General features: G+C 43.1%; 1 protein-coding gene across 4 annotated transcripts in view; it reads left to right on the top strand.

Moving 5' to 3' along the window:
• Positions 1-19,830, top strand: part of Eato (Engulfment ABC Transporter in the ovary) — an 854,933-nt gene that overhangs the window by 563,612 nt on the left and 271,491 nt on the right. For all 4 annotated transcript variants that reach the window (XM_067766015.1, XM_067766013.1, XM_067766012.1 and 1 more), the window contains 3 exons: positions 13,284-13,509; positions 13,571-13,629; positions 13,693-14,025. In XM_067766015.1, coding sequence (XP_067622116.1) covers positions 13,284-13,509; positions 13,571-13,629; positions 13,693-14,025 — 618 coding nt within the window. The remainder of the gene's footprint in view (positions 1-13,283; positions 13,510-13,570; positions 13,630-13,692; positions 14,026-19,830) is intronic.

The following is a 19,830-nucleotide window of genomic DNA, read 5'->3' as shown; positions in this document are numbered from 1 at the left end:
CGACGTCCCCCCGCAGCACTTCAGAATTCTGCAGTTAAACTGTAATGGATTAACTGGCAAGATCACGGAGATAGACGATTTCATGAAGCGGCACAACATCCGCATTGCCGCGATTCAAGAGACTAAACTCACAGCAAGATCTGCTCTGCAGGGACAGTGCTTTGAACGTCAAGGCTTATCAATATCTACATCCCTCCTGCCACCTGTTGCCCCAGTGGATACCGCCCTAATATCAGCGCCTTACTCACTGGCAACAATCGCATTATCTTAGGCGATTTACATGCCCAACTTTCGGGCGGACAGTAGAGGTGAGATGTTGGCAGATCAAATAGAAGAAACGACGTTCTGAACAATAAACGGAGATGCCCTCACACGTATGGTAGGAAGCTGGCACGGTTCGCCGGATATATCAATCGTGAGCGCAGAACTCGTAAACTGCGTCAACTGGCAGCCGATGGTAGCATTGGCATCCGACCACCTGCCAATACTTATTTCGGTCGAGCGTACCGTCGACTTCATCGTCACAAAAAAACGCACTTTCATAAACTTTAAAAAAGGAGAGCGGGAAGAATACAAATCCTTTACAGACAACCGCTTTGCTGCCCTCCGTATCCCGACTGATGCCCGCCAAGCGGAGCATGCTTTCCGCAAGGTCATTGGATCCGCCTCGGCTCGCTTCATTCCTGCCGGTAGAATTCCCGAAATTCAGCCCCACTTTCCGGCGGAGGCCGCAAATTTAGCGAGAGAACGTGACCTTATAAGACAGCTCGATCCTGGCCACCCCCAAATAAGGGATATAAACCAACGCATCAGATTGCTTGTGGATGAACACAAGCGGGCGAAATGGGAGGAGCATCTAAGTAGTTGTAACCTTTCTGCCGGAGTAGGTAAACTTTGGTCCACCCTAATGTCCCTATCGAATCCGTCTAGGAACAGTGACAAAGTTTCCATCGCCTTTGGCGATAAAGTGCTGTCGGATGCGAAAATGTACGGTCGACGAAGATAGACGGAGGACCAACAGACACGCACATACACATAAATTCAGCGCGTCACCAATTACCATCACCGCCAAAGAGGTTGAAGATGCCATCGGTCATGCTAAACCATCCAAAGCAGTGGGCCCAGACGGCATAGCCATGTCGATGCTTAAAAACCTAGGGAAAGAGGGTTTCAAATATTTAGCATATGTCTTCAACCTGTCTCTTTCCACCTTTGTCATTCCCGAAAAATGGAAAATGGCCAAGGTGGTCCCGCTACTAAAGCCTGGGAAACCAGCTAACATAGGAGAGTCATATCGCCCGATATCTCTCCTATCGCCAGTAGCCAAGACGCTTGAAGCCATTTTGCTCTCCTACTACAGCTAGCCTGTCATCAGCATGGCTTCAGAAAACTCCATAGCACCACCACCAATGCCATTAGCACCGAGATAAATTGCGGCTTAAGTTGCACCCCCACCATAGACCAGTTCTCGTTGCGCTAGACCTATCAGAAGCTTTTGATACGGTCAACCATGGCACGTTACTGCAAGACCTGGGAGGGTCTACCTTTCCCCCTGTCTTAAAAGGTGGACCGCAAATTATCTGGGTGGTCGGTGGAATTTAGAAACGAAACACCAAAACCAAGGAGAATTAAACAAGGGGTGTCACAGGGTAGTGTCCTATCCACACTTTTGTTTAATTTCTACGTATCTAAGCTACCTTCGCCACCAGAAGGAGTTAATTTCGTTTCCTACGCCGATGACTGCACAATAATGGCCACAGGCCCAGGCCCACAGATCGATGAGCTTTGCAACAGAATAAACGGCTACCTCCCTGATCTCTCCAGTTTTTTTGCCTCGCGAATCCACATACAAAGCAATTGGTCAGCCGATTGTAGGCTACGCGTCCCCTATATGGTCGCCAAGCCTAAAAACTACTCACTGGAAGAAGCTACAGGCCTGCCAAAATACTGCTCTCAGAACCGCCACAGGCTATCTTCTTATGTCCCCAGAACACCATCTACATAATGAGACGAGAATACTGCCTATCAGGGAGAGAAATTAGATGATAACCAAACAGTTCCTGTTGAATACCCAGAAACCTGGACATCCCAACAGACATCTGATTGATGAGCCAACACCGCCTAAGGGCTTAAGGAGTAATCTCTGTAAGCATTATGAGGAAATACGACACCTGGAAACGCAGCCGTATGAAGCAAAAAAATACAAGCAGGTCCTCAGTGAACTCCACAAACAGGCGTCGGACCTTTATGCCAGGAATTGGCTGGTGAATCCAGTACTCAAAGAACAGTACCCAAAACTTGCTTAAGAGGAACGCATACTCCCCAGGGAAAGGCGATTCACTCTAGCTTAACTTCGTTCTGGATACTGTAACAGGCTAACCTGTTACCTATCCAGAATCAACCCCGACATACAAAATGTATGCCTCGCTTGCAATGTGTCCCCACATGACACCAACCATCTCTTTAATTGTAAAGTGGAACCAACGCCTCTAACATTCCTTTCATTATGGTCCACCATTGTTGAAACAGCAAGTTTCCTTGGACTCCCGTTAGAGGATATTGATGACAATTTGTGATCGGTCGCACCTATTAGGTGGGGCGGAGCACTGCTACAACAACAACAACAACACATAGAATACCACCATGTGGCAATGGGAAAGCTGTGAGCCTTCTATGCCTTGGAGTAGCGTGCCGTGATTGACTGTGTAAAAAGCTTTTGACAGGTCGAAAGCCACGGGCACCGTCCTGTGATGGGGGTTTTCGTGATTTAGTCCGTAATTTGTCTGAGTGTTTACGGCGTTTAGCGCGGTGGTGGTGCTATGCATTTTGCGGATGCCATGGTGGTTGGGGGCTCGGTGAAGATTTGCAGTGAAATGAGTGAGCAGGACGGTTTCCAATTTCTTCGCTACCGGCGAAAGGAGTGATATCAGGTGATATTGCTCGCCTTCGTTATCTGGTTTACCAGGCTTTAGTAGTGGAATTATCCTTGCCGGGAATGACAAAGGACTTCAGCGACAGGTTGAAAACGATCGTTAGGTAGTTTACTACCTCGGTGGTTAGCGTAGTTTATTCCCTCAGGTTTTGCCATTGGCATGGCTAATCCGTCTGGGCTTATTGATTTAGAGGGATTGGCCTTGAGAATGGCTTCTTCAATTTCTGTGGGGTAATGGTAGTGGGTGAGACGTCGTGTTTATGTTTATGTGCCCGCCTGGTTGAACGATGTCTGGTCTTGTCTACTATAGGATGCATTATAAATTGTCGGCAAAAGGCTCTCGCGCATTTCTTCGAATTGGATAAAGTTTTATCGCCGAAGGCGATGGATACTTTATCAATGTGTCTTGTTGGATTGGGTAAGGATTTGACAGTTTACCAACACCCATAGAGAGGTTGCAGTTCTGTAAATGCTCCTCCCATTTGGCAGGTTTAGGTCGAGATGAGACCTGGTCAGGCACGTTCTCTTGCTTAGTTTGCAGCCACAGCCGAGATATGTGGTATAACTTCAGGTATTCTACCGGCCGGAATAAAGCGCACAGAAGCTGCAGCGATTATTTGCGGAACGCATCCTCGCCTTGGCGGATATCAGTCGGAAGATTGATTTTTGGTTGTGTATCCTTCCCAGTTAGCTTTATTTACATTAATAAAAGTCCGCTCTTCAGAGGTGATACAATAAGCAGGCTGTTGTATTGAAAGGAGTATGGACAGGCGGTCAGATACTAAAGTAAGCATCGGCTGTCATTCGACGCATTTTATGACCCTTGCGCTGACGATAGAAGTGTCCGGCTAACTGTGCCAGTTACCTGCAATTTTAGTAAGGGCGTCGCTATTTATCTTGCAGAAAGTCGTATTGTCTGCTTGCTCTGCTAACTACCTGCCTCTGCTGTCGACTGGCAAGCTAGTTTTCGCCACAGAGTAGCGTACTGATATCAGTGCAATAGCTACTTGGACAGCAGGTGGCAGGAGGGATATAAATGTTAATTATTTCTAGGTCAACATCATCTTACCGGATGGTTATGCCTTCATTTTCTAAGTTATTATCCCTGTGTTGAAATAGACTATGTTGCTCGGTGTGATGGGTGACGAAGGCAATGCCACCACCATTGCCCCTTGTGCGATCTTTCCTATGGATGTTTAAGCCATCGCAAGTTCGGAGGTCCGATCTAGCAGTTACGTTTGTTTCTTAAATTGCGGCTATGCGAATATTATTTTTATTCATGTAGTCAACTTTCTCCGCGATCTTTCCTGCTATCCCGTTCCAATTAAGTTGCAGAATCCTGAAAAGGATCTAGAGATCCTTGAAGTATATAGGCTTTTTTGAGTGTGCTGTCCGATTACTGTGTGTTTTGGTAGCAAGTTGCATCGAATGCCCTGGTCGAACAGCTGCCATTTAGGCTAGGGCCTAAGAGCTTCTATGAAGATGGCTTCGGTCAAGGCATGAACTGCATTGAACCGATGTCGCGATCATAAATATTTTTAGCTGGCATAAGGAGCGCATGGTGTGGAGGACTATTAGTTGATGACTCCTTACGCGGGTGCGGAAAAGGAGGGGTGGGACGGGGGTTGAGGCTGGTGCCCAGCTTTGTTTCTGTCCATGCTACGTATGTCGTTTGTAGTGATGGGTTGGTGCGGCCGCGATAGCTGGAGGCACCGTTTGGCGCGAGCAACAGCCGGAAGTTTATGTGACTTGCTCGGCAGCGTTGCTGCTAGAAGGTACCGGATGTATGCTTGAGCGTGGGACGTCCTTGGACGTGAACAGCAGGGAGCCACAAAAGTATTGTAGAAATTTCGGGGCGAAGAACGTTAGGTTCTAACCCTGACTAACCCAAACGGTGCAACCATCTTTTACATGTGACACACTGTTAAGTGTATGACCGTCTGAGGTTGATCAACTTTTCCGGCATATGCAACAGAACCACAGCCTGGGATAGGAGTTAAATTCAATACTTTCCACGAACAAGAGGGTATGGATCAATCCAGCTGTAAGGAGCTTCTCCGAATATGACAACTGGTGGAAGCGACGCAACGAATTACATGGGATTACACTGAAATGATATCCCTTGGTCGCTGTGGGACAAAGAATCGGCTGCAGATGCGAAGGAACTGTTGTGGGTCACATAGGAATTGAAGACACGAGTTCACCGATTTGCAAAAACAAATGACAGAGTATTTTGAGTTAGACTATTTAAAGCTGGCATTGCTGCCTCGTATGAAGTCAACTGCTGACATAGGAGCTAGAAACTATTCGGCCAAGACTACAATATATGTGGTCCATATATTTGAAACATAGCTAGTTATTGTGAAAAATATTGGGGATCGTTGCTAATGAAAGAGCCTCAGAGATACAATTTAGGTTGTAGGTATGTAGATGCGCAGTTCGACAACGCGCTTAATGGGGCCAGATACCTATCAATCGTGTGACGCTATACACTTGCTCATTGACATATGTATACTGGCTTAGATTATTTCCAACCAGCCGACTTTAAAAGCGATGGGTTGCCTTATTCACATGCCTGACGGCAGGAGCAGTGCTTCTAGAATGAAATTGATTTGCAATAGGTAAAAAATATAGACTCGCCCCTATCATTTGTATCGCTTCCTCCCGACGCATTGGGGTGCGCATTTGCGTTGGCGCATTTTGGTTTAACGCTTTCGAGGTGCTCTTCTACCTCGTCCGCTTCTTGCATGTTACGATTGATATCCCATCCCGAGGCGTGACTGCTGTGTTGGAAGTTCCTTTATAAGACTCTCAGCACCATTTGGCTGTTCGCCCCTTTTAACAGCTTCGTCGTGACGTACATCTTCTGTTCCCTTGTTTCGTAGTTTTCGAGGTTATTTTCAACCTCGCCAGCTTCTAGTGTGTTACAATTAATATTCTTGCCCCAGGCCATTTTCCTAAGCAGTGTTACAACATATCCACAGCCTGCTTGTTTATTTAGAAGATGTAGTGCTGACTCCTCCCCTCCGTAGGAGGAAGTACCTTCCCATCATGTGTCGGTATATTCGGGTTCTGACTTTGCAGAAGGCGCGTGGTGTCTTCTAACTTCCTCATGCAAGGTATCCATACTTTTGCTTTTGGTATCGTGGGAATCTGGACTCTATTAACTACTTCATCCAAGCGTTCGTGCATTGCCTTTGGAAGTTAGGAGCTACCGCAAATTCGCTATGTTGTCGCACGCTATCATCTTTACACCATTGTACCGCGAAAATTTATTTCTGCCAATAACCATACTAACAATATACAAACCACCTCTATATTACATGTGTACGTGTGTGTGTAGGACAATTACTGCACTCGACATGTTTGAAGTCTTCCAGGAACGTTGAGTGACTGTGGACTAAATTGGTTTGACAGGAGATCGAAAACGGTAGTGGCAACAGGGAAAAAGTTGTCTTTAAAAGGGCCACCATCCCGTTCTTTTCTTTCAAAAATTCGTAAATATGGTGTCGAATCTACGTCCCACAACGCAATTGCAGTGAAAGTAAATATATTCAAAAAATATATATATATAAAAATTAAAGAAAATAGTTTAAAGTGATAAACCGTTGCCTGAAATTAACGGTTAAGTGAACGGAGATAGTAAACCTGCCACCAACAGATCCAGCACCACCAGCAACGGTAAGTACCACCACCATTCCCATGTACCTAAAGCCCTTACTGCAGTCCCATGCCTACAACCTTTCATTAACACCTTATCTAATACCCCTGTTTTCATCCTATAGTTTCGGTTGATGGCATCCACAAAGGAAACCAACCAACACCATCTGTGCTAGGCACCACAAATCCACCAACGATAAGAAAATACATCCACCGTTTAGTGACTAAGCTTAAAAGTGATATGGAATTTAGTGCCATTTTCTCATGTGAACTTTGAAGTTTGTCTGTCCCATAAAGGAACAAGATTTTTCAGAGAAAAATTTATTTAGTTTCGGACAGATAAACCTTAAATTTTACCGGAGAAAACCGCCTTTAAATGCTTTCCACGAGATTGTGATGCCCGGCTAATATATTTTTATTGTTTGGTGTCCTTTTTTAGAAACCCCATCACCACGAGACGAATCGCTTGCAGCACCGGTGCGAGGCAGCCAAACCACCAATAGTCAACACATCGATTAACAATCACCAAAAACTTTTTTATTTTAATAATTTGGGAAAAATTTAAACAACGTGACATCAGGACGGACAAGCCGACAGCTGTTTCGATTATACCTTGCAAATCTCTTCAAAGCCTATTCTCCCGGGAGTGGGATTTGAACCCGCACTCCTACGATGGGTGAAGTGCTACAAACGCATTCAGCCACGTCATGCCTTAGTTGTTGTAAACCTTATCCCAATCGCCTTCTTTGCATAATTTCTTTATTCATATTCTCTACTTCGTGTGGCATCATATGGTAAAGCTATGCGTTGGTAAGGCGGGTTTCAAAGAAACTTGGTGTTGTTTTTGTTCTATTTATAAAACTACAACAAATTAACCAATGTCTATTTGTATGAATTTTTAAGCGGAGATTGCCCTTATTGCTTTGAATGTATGAAAACATTTATTTGAAGCAATTTATAACAGCTGTCGCCTTGTCCATCCTGATGTCACGTTGTTTAAATTTTTCCCAAATTATTAAAATAAATTATAAACTGAAAATTGCTTCAAATAAATGTTTTCATACATTTAAAGCAATAAGGGTGATCCCCGCTTAAAAATTCATGCAAATAGACAACATTGGTTAATTCGTTGTAGTTCTATAAATAGAACAAAAACAACACCAAATTTCTTTGAAAACCGCCTTACCAACGCATAACTTTACCATATGATGCCATAAGAAGTATGGACTATGAATAAAGAAAATATGCAAAGAAGGCAATTGGAATAAGGTTTACAACAACTAAGGCATGACCTGGATGAATGCGTTTGTAATACTTCAAACATCGTAGGAGTGCGGGTTCAAATCCCACTCCCGGGAGAAAAGGCTTTGCGGAGATTTACAAGGTATAATCGAAACAGCTGTCGCCTTGTCCATCCTGATGTCACGTTGTTTAAATTTTTCTCAAATTATTAAAATAAATTATAAATTAAAAATTGCTTCAAATAAATATTTTCATACATTTAAAGCAATAAGGGTGATCCCCGCTTAAAAATTCATACAAATAGACAACATTGGTTAATTCGTTGTAGTTATATAAATAGAACAAAAACAACACCAAGTTTCTTTGAAAACCGCCTTACCAACGCATAACTTTACCATATGATGCCATACCAAGTATGGACTATGAATAAAGAAAATATGCAAAGAAGGCAATTGGGATAATGTTTACAACAACTAAGGCATGACCTGGATGAATGCGTTTGTAATAATTCAACCATCGTAGGAGTGCGGGTTCAAACCCGACTCCCGGGAGAAAAGGCTTTGAAGAGATTTACAAGTTATAATCGAAACAGCTGTCGCCTTGTCCGTCCTGATGTCACGTTGTTTAAATTTTTCCCAAATTATTAAAATAAATTATAAATTAAAAATTGCTTCAGATAAATATTTTCGTACATTTAAAGCAATAAGGGTGATCCCAGCTTAAAAATTCATACAAATAGACAACATTGGTTAATTCGTTGTAGTTATATAAATATAACAAAAACAACACCAAGTTTTCTTTGAAAACCGCCTTACCAACGCATATCTTTACCGTATGATGCCATACGAAGTATGGACTATGAATAAAGAAAATATGCAAAGAAGGCAATTGGGATAAGGTTTACAACACCTAAGGCACGACGTGGCAGAATGCCTTTGTAACACTTCAACCATTGTAGCAGTGCGGGTTTAAATTCCACTCCCGGGAGAAAAGGCTTTGAAGAGATTTACAAGGTATAATGGAAACAGCTGTCGCCTTGTCCGGCCTGATGTCGCATTGTTTAAATTTTTCCCAAATTATTAAAATAAATTTTAAATTAAATCACAACGGTACCAGCGACTAGCAACAACCACACCAACAATAACCACCCAATTTAAAAATATCAGGGCCACGTATTGCTACATCCTTGGTGATACAGAGACATTCACACACATCCATAGATAAAGCAACAATCAAAACAAGCCACCAAAACATGCGGTAAGCACAAACACAACCAAAGCTATTAGTAGGTGGAAGACAGTTCACCAAAACCAAATCTCAAATCTCAATAAAACACACGCAAAGAAAGAGCGAGATATCACATCACATCGAACCACAGCATACCGCAACATATCACATCACAAACGTCACATCAGATCACATCACAAACAACTAATATATTTAGCCGGTCGCTGGTGTGGATTGCTGCATCAGCAGGGCGGTGGTGAGAAGATCTCAAAGGTAGAGAGTGCACTCATCACCTCTTCGATTTCGCCGCAACAACGTCAACATCACACCACCAACCAGAAGATATAAGCAAGGAGGTGACCGACAATATTCATATAGTTTTTTTGGTTTAAAAATAATGTTTCAGATTGTACGTTTTATACCCTGAATTTTGTAATGCCTAAGGATGAAATATTTTTCTGAATTGTAGTTTATTTTGTTTTGATTTTCTCATTTTATATATATGTATACATATTTTTAGTTACAAAGATCACTTACCCAAATACACACGTTACATATTAGTCACTTCCCAACTCCTTCTTATCACCATACCTACATATAATTTTATTCCTGGCGCAATTTTTTTGGTACTTACTAAGTATTTGATTTTTTTTTAATTTTTTTGTGTGCTTTGTTTTTTTTTATAATTTTTCACACCCTAATCCTTAGGCACGCAAACATTTTTTTTAATTCTACTATATTTCGATAATTTTTATTCTTAGTTAGTTTTCTTTCTTGCTTTTTTGGCCCGGATTCTTTTTTTTTTTGGAAGAAAGAAATAGGAGGATCTGCCTCAACACTCGTGGGGAAACCAGAGTACACGTGTGGCACCTTCGTTTTTTCTTTTTTTTTTGTAATTTTTTTTGGTAAATCACTTTATTTGTGAACCATTTGTTTTTTTATATAAACTAATATATTTCCCCAGAGTTTACTTCGTATCTAACTTGCGATTATTTTCACTTTTTTTTATTAATTACCACGATCGCGAAAAAAACATGTGCATGCGTGTTTTCACTTTTATAAACCGGAACTAAAAGTTCCATGAGGTGATAATATATAATAGTACAAAAGTACATAGAATAGGGTTTTTTTGCTCTTTATTTATCTTTTCTTTTAGCTACCGCTGAGACAGCCTTGGTACCACGGTTGCCACACTATATTTACATTTGGGACCAAAATTCATCGAAAAAAGGACCAAATCTCAAAAAAAATACCAAATTTTTGTTTTATTTTATTGGTATACAGACAATTCGGCAATTCACAAGAAAATAAATATCGACGTGCCAAACGAGAAGTAAAGTCTAGAATTTTCTTTGTACAAATTTTGAAAGTGTTAGGCTCACATCAGAGTGCTCGCTATAAGCTATACTACGGGAGAAGCAGTTTTTTTTTCATATATTTTACACGCTTGAACCGTTTCTGGCACATGACAACTTTTACATTTTTCCATAAGAATTCTTTTCCAAATTTTTATATTATAGCAACGCTTCTCGCTTCCACTCTGTCCTCAGCCGTACTTTATATTTGGCACATTGATATAGTTATTCCTTCACAAACTCTCAAAATCTCTCGGTATGCTTGAATTATGTGATTGGAAAGTACACTTAATATAAAACAAATTAGTTTCATTCTTTTACTTAGTTTTCAATTAATTTAAGTTGACGGTCACCGTAATGGCTTCATCAGTGACAAGCCCTGTCTAATTTCTTAGAGGCACACGTGCATTTGAAATACATACTTATAGCTCTACTTGTGACAAAAATCTTTCCCTAAGGCCCAATTTTTCAGTACAAGTTTAACTCAGTTTGTCAGTTAAACTACGCTTAGCCTTATTCTGCAGTTTTTTAGTCTACTTTAACTGAAGTTTAAGCTGAGCTTAGGCGCCTTATCTGGCACGGTTAAACTCTAATTATTATTCCTCACAATAAACAGCTGTTGGTTTTGGTGGTAACTCCTTGGAGATTTTGTTTTCAACTCCACCTCAACTCGATATCCAATGTAGGATATCAAATGGCGAAATGTGTAGAGTATTCATTTGAGAACTGTACATTTCTCAAAATCTCTCAAAGGTCGGAAAATAATTTAAGAATGAGGTCTTAAGGAAGGTTTCGACTTTGGCGATTCGAGACCTATACATTTTACAAAATTTCTCAAAGGTTGGATAGTGATTGGAGAATGAAGTTGGATATCAACTAGAGAACTGTCTGATTTAAGAATAATTAAATAATGATGTTGGATATCCCCTCCGGATCTAGGTATATTTCGTTGGAGAAATTTTTTTTTATGTTTGTTGGGTAAACAAAATTCAGCTGTTGGGGTATCTACAACTTATCTAGATCATTAACAATTAACTACTCTTTCATCAACAATTAACTACAATATGTTTTCCAACACTTTCCTTTTTAACGCCCTAAATTATCTCCTAAGTGAAATATCATTGTTCTGGTACATTTTATTGACTGAGCAATTTTTTGTAGTGAGAGTTCCATTGAAGTAAATTCAAAATTATATGTGGGTTAACGAACGTGTGACAAATTTTTTTGGCAATATTGCGAATTTTTACCTCATTGAAAAAAGAGCGAAAGTTCCAAAATCGTGGCTACTGCATAGAAAGGACCAAAATTGAAAAAGAGGGACCAGCGGACCAAATGGGGTTGGAAGGGATACTTTTTGGTCCAAATGGACCAAAGTGGCAACCGTTCTTGGTACATACCTGGTTTCCTGATGGGCGTGGGGAGATGAGTAAATGAATGGCAATGTATATAATGAATGGTAATATCTATATAATATTGTTATAATCTCTCCTTTTTCATGCCTAACATATTCGTATGTACATATAAAATTGAGAGTTTAACTATTGGTTTGTAGGAGCTAGAAATAGAGATCCCGTCTGAGGGTATTCCTATTTTTTTGTTATCTGTTTGATTTTTTTCTGAACTTTGAAATTTATATGTGGGTATTTCTGTATCTTTTTTTTTTTGGTTGAGCGTAGGTCAGAATAAGAAATAATAGAACTTAGATTTATCATTACAGATCATTATTATATACATAAGTCAATAATGAATTTGTGAAAATAAATTTTTGTAAGGGGAAATGATTTATTTGGAATTTATTGGTTGAAACGATGTCAGGAAAAATGCAGGCTCTTTAAGTTTTCTGTTGGGTTAGTGTGGGTGTTGCCCTAGTAGCACACTAGGAGTGAGTTAGATGTTGCAACTTACTGACGGTCGATGATTTAGGTCCGACCATTACAGACGGACGAATGACAGCAAAAGGGAACTCCACTCGATCATCGGAGTCCAAGTGGAGTTCAAGGTTGTTCGTGCCTCATGAACAAGTGGCGTGGGATGACTCCATCTGACACGGACCATCTTCTCCCGCTTGCTTTTTTCTCTTTATCTTTCACAGGTCCCTATATTTTTCTCATCTAGGAATGATATCTATAATTTTGTTTTTGTTACTGTGGGTCGAGTAAGGTGGCAAGAACCGCGCCTCAACGCCGACGAGCCTCAGCCGGGCTACCACCATGCCTACCCGCCACCCTCCTCGTCCCGAACCAATCAGTTACATTACAAAAGGTTGGAAGGTGTTAAGTTTGTTCTGACCGCATCATCTTGAGTATTTCCAGTGGGCATCCGTCCGAAAGGATTGCTTCTATCAACCGGCGCTACAGTCAGTGACCGCTTCGCCGCATCATTCATCCTCTGGGGAACAGCCGGCGTCCTAGTTTTCCTCCCTTTGACTCCTCCGAGAAAGCTGGAGTTTTAGCGTTACCCACGTTTGGCTTATCCCCTACTTCTATATCCGTTATTGGCTACCTTTGACATCCTCTCTTTGACTTGCAGCTTTCGAGGTAGCTGCTACCACCATTTCGGGTTCCATCTGTCCTACCGCTTTAGATTCACCTGTCCTGCTGATTCCGCTGACCTGCCTCGCGACCCTGACAAGGCGCGCTTAAGTGGTTAAACTGTTTTTAACAGGTGCTGAACAAAAAATTTTACCAACATTTTTCCTAAGCATAAGTGTTCTAAAATCATACACGATTTTCTCCAGCTAGCGATTTTACATGCTTCCAAAAAGTGTATTAAATTCAATAATGCAACCAACGCTTCATTTTGAAATGCACTTATATATTTATGTACATAAGCGTATATGCACATAATTAACTTTTTCTTATTTTTAGTGTTGACGAGTCTGCAATATGAAAATTTGGCATATTTTCTTGAAAATTATATTGGTGCTATTGATGTAATCGATGAAGAAGATGGTGGTGTGAAATTTAATGTATATTTTTCGGGAAATATATATCATAGTTCGGTTATTTTGATGAATCTACTCGATGACAGTATAGCACGTCGGAGCATAGGTTTCTTTGGAGGTATTGGGACAACATATTTACCTATTCGACGGTAAGATTTTCTTTAAGAAAAAAGTACCCATCACATCACATTAATACACATTTTTTATTAGATATATAACAGATGTCAGCCCAACGCGTCTTGAATATTATGCAGTTATAATGCCGATTGGTACGTTTCCTAAAAAATCAAAAAAGTATACATAATATAATAATTGCAATATCTTTTTTACAGGGTTATTTTTCAACGTTTTTTTTTATATTGCATTACCATTCTATGAGCATGCAAATGGCTTTAAACAATTACAAGCTGTTCCGCGCTTGGTTTATTGGTTTTCCAGCTTTGCTTTTGACGCTACACTACACTTTACCATCTGCCTTCTTTTGGCCTTATTGCAAGTGTTGCTGATGCCGAATGAGTTGTATAACTTATCCGAACAGTTTTTTATTATTACCTCGATATTCTTTTATGGAGTCAGTTATCTTCCGATTTTATATAGTTTGGCAAATGCGTTTAGATCAATCTCTACAATCTCGACATATATGCTTTTCATGCTAACTACATCAGGTAAGAAAAACCTGGTATACAATTTAAATTATTGTTTATATGTACTCCCGGAATCGAGTTGAACAAAAAATATTTTTTTTTCACTTTTATATAAGTTTTTCGGGAAACCAGTGCTCAAATCTCTTATATTAGCTGATTGTCGCGCATAACAGTTGCTGGCACTTTCCAATTCCGGTGTGAAAAACTTAAGTTAGAATACAAATATTTCGAGAACCAATGTATTGGTGGTCACCGTGGTGTGATGGTAGCATGCTCCGCCTACCACAACGTATGCCCTGGGTTCACATCCCGGGCAAAGCAACATCAAAATTTTAGAAATAAGGTTTTTCAATTAGACGAAAATTTCTCTAAGCGCGGTCGCCCCTCGGCAGTGTTTGGCAAATACTCGGAGTGTTTGCCAAACACTATCCAGCCAATTTGTAGGGAAAATCAAGAGGAGCACGACGCAAATTGGAAGAGAAGCTCGGCCTTAGATCTCTTCGGAAGTTATCGCGCCTTACATTTATTTTATTTTATAATGTATTGGTGTGTTAAATTGGGCCACAAATTTTACTTTTTTTGCAACTAAGTCCGATCGTTCCGATCAGACAAATTGCCTGATCTAAACGCTGCCAGCCTTTCCAAATGAACCATCGTTGATCCGTTTTACAACTTTGTATGGGCCTTCCCAATTTCATTGCAATTTCGGGGACAAACCTTTTTTTCGTTGTGGGTTGCATAACAGCACCAAATCTCCTTCCTGCAAACCTTCCGAATTAATTGCTCTATCCTACCTGGCTTTCATCTTGTCACTCATAATTTTTGTTCGTTGCCTTACAAGATGTTGTTGTTGTTGTTGTAGCAATGCTCGCCCCACCTAATAGCCGCGACCGATCACAAATTGTCATCAATATCCTCTAACGGGAGTCCAAGGAAATTTGCCGTTTCAACAGGGGTGGACCGTAAGGAAAGGGGTGTTAGAGGCGTTGGTTCCACATTACAATTAAAGAGATGGTTGGTCTCATGTGGGGACACATTGCAAGCGGGGCATACATTTTGTATGCCGGGGTTGATTCTGGATAGGTAAGAGTTTAACCTGTTACAGTATCCAGAACGAATTTGAGCAAGAGTGACACGCGTTTACTTGGGGAGTATGCGTTTCTCTTCCGCGCGTTTTGGATAATTTTCTTTAAGTACTGGATTCACCGGGCAATTCCCGGCATAAAGTCCGACGCCTGTTTATGGAATTCACCAAAGACCTGCTTGTGTTTTTTCACTTCATACGGCTGGGTTCTCAGGTGCCGTATTTCCTCAAAATGCTTACGGAGATGACTCCTTAAGCCCCTAGGCGGTGCTGGTTCATCAATCAGATGTCTGTTGGAATGCACAGGTTTCTGGGTATTCAACAGGAACTGTTTGGTTAGCATCTCATTTCCCTCCTTGATGGGGAGTATTCTCGCCTCATTATGTAGATGGTGTTCTGGGAACATAAGAAGACAGCCCGTGGCGGTTCTGAGCGCAGTATTTTGGCAGGCCTGTAGTTTCTTCCAGTGGGTAATTTTGAGGCTTGGCGACCATATGGGTGACGCGTAGCACGTAATCGGCTGGCTAATTGCTTTGTATGTAGTCATGAGCGTTTCTTTATCTTTTCCCCAGGTACTGCCAGCGAGGAATTTGAGGATTTTGTTACGGCTCTGAATTCTCGGAACAATTGCGGCTGCGTGCTCACCAAAACGTAGATCCTAATTAAACGTCACACCCAAAATTATGGGGAGTAGGACAGTCGGTAGCGTAGTGCCATCGACGTGGATGTTCAAAATGGTCGACATTTGGGACGTCCATGTTGTAAATAAGGTCGCGGAGGATTTAGTCGGTGATAATGCCAGGTTTCGCGAGGCGAAAAAACTGGAGAGGTCAGAGAGGTAGCCGTTTATTTTATTGCATAGCGCATCGATCTTTGGGCCTGGGCCTGTGGCCATTATTGTGCAGTCATCGGCGTAGGAAACGATTGAGACTCCTTCCGGTGGTGAAGGTAGCTTAGATATGTAGAAATTAAACAAAAGTGGGGATAGGACACCACCCTGTGGCACCCCTTGTTTAGTTCTCCTTGGTTTTGATGTTTCGTTTCTAAATTGCACCGATGCCTGCCGACCACCCAGATAACTTGCGGTCCACCTTTTAAGACATGGGGGAAGGGTAGACCCTTCCAGGTCTTGCAGTAACGAGCCATGGTTGACCGTATCAAAAGCTTTTGATAGGTCTAGCGCTACGAGTACTGTTCTATGGTGGGGGTATTGATTTAAACCGCAATTTATCTGGGTGCTAATGGCATTTAGCGCGGTGGTAGTGCTATGGAGTTTTCTGAAGCCATTGCTGATGAGCGGCTAGCTGCAAATTTGTTTGGAAATAAGGGAGCAAAATGGCTTCAAGCGTCTTTGCCACTGGCGATAGGAGAGATATCGGACGATACGACTTACCTATGTTAGCTGGTTTCCCAGGATTTAGTAGCGGGACCACCTTGGCCATTTTCCATTCCTCGGGTATGACAAAAGTGGAAAGAGACAGGTTGAAGACGTGCGCTAAATATTTGAAACCCTCTTTCCCTAGGCTTTTAAGCATCGGCATGGCTATGCGGTCTGGGCCCACTGCTTTGGATGGTTTAGCACGACCGATGGCGTCATCAACCTCTTTAGCGGTGATGGTGATTGGTGACGCGCTGAATTTGTGTTTATGTGAGTGTCTATTGGCTCTCCGTCTATCTTGGCGACCGTAGGATGCATTATATATTGTCGGCAGAAAGCGCTCGCGCATTTTTTCGCATCCGACAGCACTTTGTCGCCAAAGGCGATGGAAACTTTGTCTTTGTGCTTTGTCGGATTCGATAGGTACGTTAGGGTGGACCAAAGTTTACCCACACCGGTAGAGAGGTTACAACCTCTTAGGTGCTCCTCCCATTTCGCCCGCTTGTGTTCATCCACAAGCAATCTGATGCGTTGGTTTATATCCCTTATTTGGGGGTCGCCTGTATCAAGCTGTCTTATAAGGTCACGTTCTCTCGCTAAGTTTGCGGCCTCCTCCAGGAAGTGGGGCCGGATTTCGGGAATTCTCCCGGCGGGAATGAAACGTGCCGAGGCGGATTCAATGACCTTACGGAAGGCACGCTCCCCTTGGCGGGCATCAGTCGGTATAGGGAGGGCAGCAAAGCGGTTGTCTGTAAAGGATTTATATTCTTCCCACTTTCCTTTTTTGCAGTTTATGAAAGTGCGTTTTTCGGTGACGATGAAGTCGGCGGTACGCTTGAGCGAAATAAGTATGGGCAGGTGGTCGTATGCCAATGTTACCATCGGCTGCCAGTTGACGCAGTTTGCGAGTTCTGCGCTCACGATTGAGATATCTGGCGAGCTGTAACAGCTTCCTACCATACGTGTGAGGGCGTCTCCGTTTATTGTGCAGAACGTCGTTTCTTCTATTTGATCCGCCAACATCTCACCCCTACTGTCCGCCCGCAAGTTTGAATGCCATATATCATGATGGGCATTGAAATCGCCTAAGATAATGCGATTGTTGCCAGTGAGTAAGGCCCTGTTATTAGGGCGGTATCCACTGGGGCAACAGGTGGCAGGAGGGATGTAGATGTTGATGATTTCTAGGTTTGCATCGCCTGACCGGACAGATAGGCCTTGGCGTTATAAGACATTGTCCCTGCGGTCGATGCCAGGATCAAATATATAATATTGCACAGAGTGGTGTATGATAAACGCGAGGCCGTCTCCATTTTCGCTCTCGCGGTGTTTCCTGTGGACATTATACCCAGAGCAGGTCTGCAGATCGCTTCCCAAGGCAGTCGGTTCTATGTACCGGAGCGACTCGGGATTTTTCCCGACCAAGGACTGTCATTTCAGTGTGACCCCATTTAATTTGTTTCGTCCCTTCCACAAATTGTCATCCTCCCAGCAGCTCCTTGCAGCAGGACTGCTACATATTCTCTTACTCCGGGAAGGTATCGAACCCAATCCAGGTCCGTCTCCTGACCCCGGTCCTGAGAAATGGTTTTGCTGCATTTGCCAGAAAAGAATCTTTTTAGGACGGTCATATTCTGTTCAGTGTGTCTCGTGCAAGGGATGGTTGCATCGGACAGGTTGTTCTGGGCTTGATCCCAAAACCCTACGTCCACGTAACTTTTATAAATCTTTTGTGGCTCCTTGCTGCTCACGCCCAAGGGCGTCCCGTAGTCTACGCCTAAGCGCCCCTCACTACCTTCCAGCAGCCTCGCTGCTAAGCAAGCCACAAGTACCCGCTGCTGCTCGCGCCCCACGGCGCCAACAACTCAAACAGCTGATACCACTCATAACTACTACCTTCGTAGTAGAGCTGGTAGCAATGCTGAGCATCAGCCCCTGCCCCCGTCTTCTTCTCCCCCCCCCCCCCCCCCCCCCCTCCTTTTCTGGCAGCAATCGTGCAGGTCAGAGAAACAGACTCTTAGTCCCTACCTCCGTTTGCACCGTCTGCCAGCACAGAATATATAGGTTTGCGACATCCGCTCAATGCAGCTCCTGCCTTGGGTGGTGCCACTTTCCTAGATGTTCTGGTCTCCGCGACGGCAACCCCTCGACGGGTTTCATTGCGCCATGTTGCCAGGTCGCAAACCCAAATCATCCGGGTGCCCCAATGCTTGCCCAAGGGCGCCCAGTCCCAAGGCCACAACAGCAATTGCGTCCTGGTCTTCCACAACCTAGGCGTAGTCACCCGTCACTTACCCCTAGAGTGGCGGCGTCACCCCTCATGCACTTCAGAATTCTGCAGTTAAACTGTAATGGACTAACTGGGAAGATTACGGAGATAGTCGATTTCATGAAGCGGCACAACATCCGCATTACTGCGATTCAAGAGACTAAACTCACAGCAAGATCTGCATTGCAGACCTGCTCTGGGTATAATGCCCACAGGAAAGACCGCGAGAGCGGAAATGGAGGCGGCCTCGCGTTTATTATACACCACTCTGTGCAATATTATATATTTGATCCTGCCATCGACCGCAGGGACAATGTCTTAGAACGTCAAGGCCTATCTGATCGGTCAGGCGATGCAAATCTAGAAATCATCAACATCTACATCCCTCCTGTCACCTGTTGCCCCAGTGGATATCGCCCTAATATCGAGGCCTTACTCACTGGCAACAATCGCATTATCTTAGGCGATTTCAATGCCCATCATGACCTATGGCATTCAAACTTGCGGGCGGACAGTAGGGGTGAGATGTTGGCGGATCAAATAGAAGAAACGACGTTCTGCACAATAAACGGAGTCGCCCCCACACGTATGGTAGGAAGCTGTCATAGCTCGCCAGATATCTCAATCGTGAGCGCAGAACTCGTAAACTGCGTCAACTGGCAGCCGATGGTAACATTGGCATCCGACCACCTGCCCATACTTATTTCGTTCGAGCGTACCGCCGACTTCATCGTCACCGAAAAACGCACTTTCATAAACTTCAAAAAAGGAAAGTGGGAAGAATATAAATCTGCAACATACAGCAGCTTTGCTGCCCTCCCTATCCCGACTGATGCCCGCCAAAGGGAGCGTGCCTTCCGTAAGGTCATTGAATCCGCCTCGGCACATTTCATTCCCGCCGGGAGAATTCCCGAAATCCGGCCCCACTTCCCGGCGGAGGCCGCGAGCTTAGCGAGGGAACGCGACCTTATAAGACAGCTTGATCCAGGCGACCCCCAAATAAGGGATATAAACCAACGCATCAGATTGCTTGTGGACGAACACAAGCGGCCGAAATGGGAAGAGCACCTAAGAGGTTGTAACCTCTCTACCGGT

Source organism: Eurosta solidaginis, chromosome 2, assembly GCF_040869045.1.
Source record: "Eurosta solidaginis isolate ZX-2024a chromosome 2, ASM4086904v1, whole genome shotgun sequence".
Taxonomy (NCBI): Eukaryota; Metazoa; Arthropoda; class Insecta; order Diptera; family Tephritidae; genus Eurosta; species Eurosta solidaginis.
The sequence above is the reverse complement of the archived record's forward strand: the minus strand, read 5'-3'. Positions and strand labels throughout refer to the sequence as shown.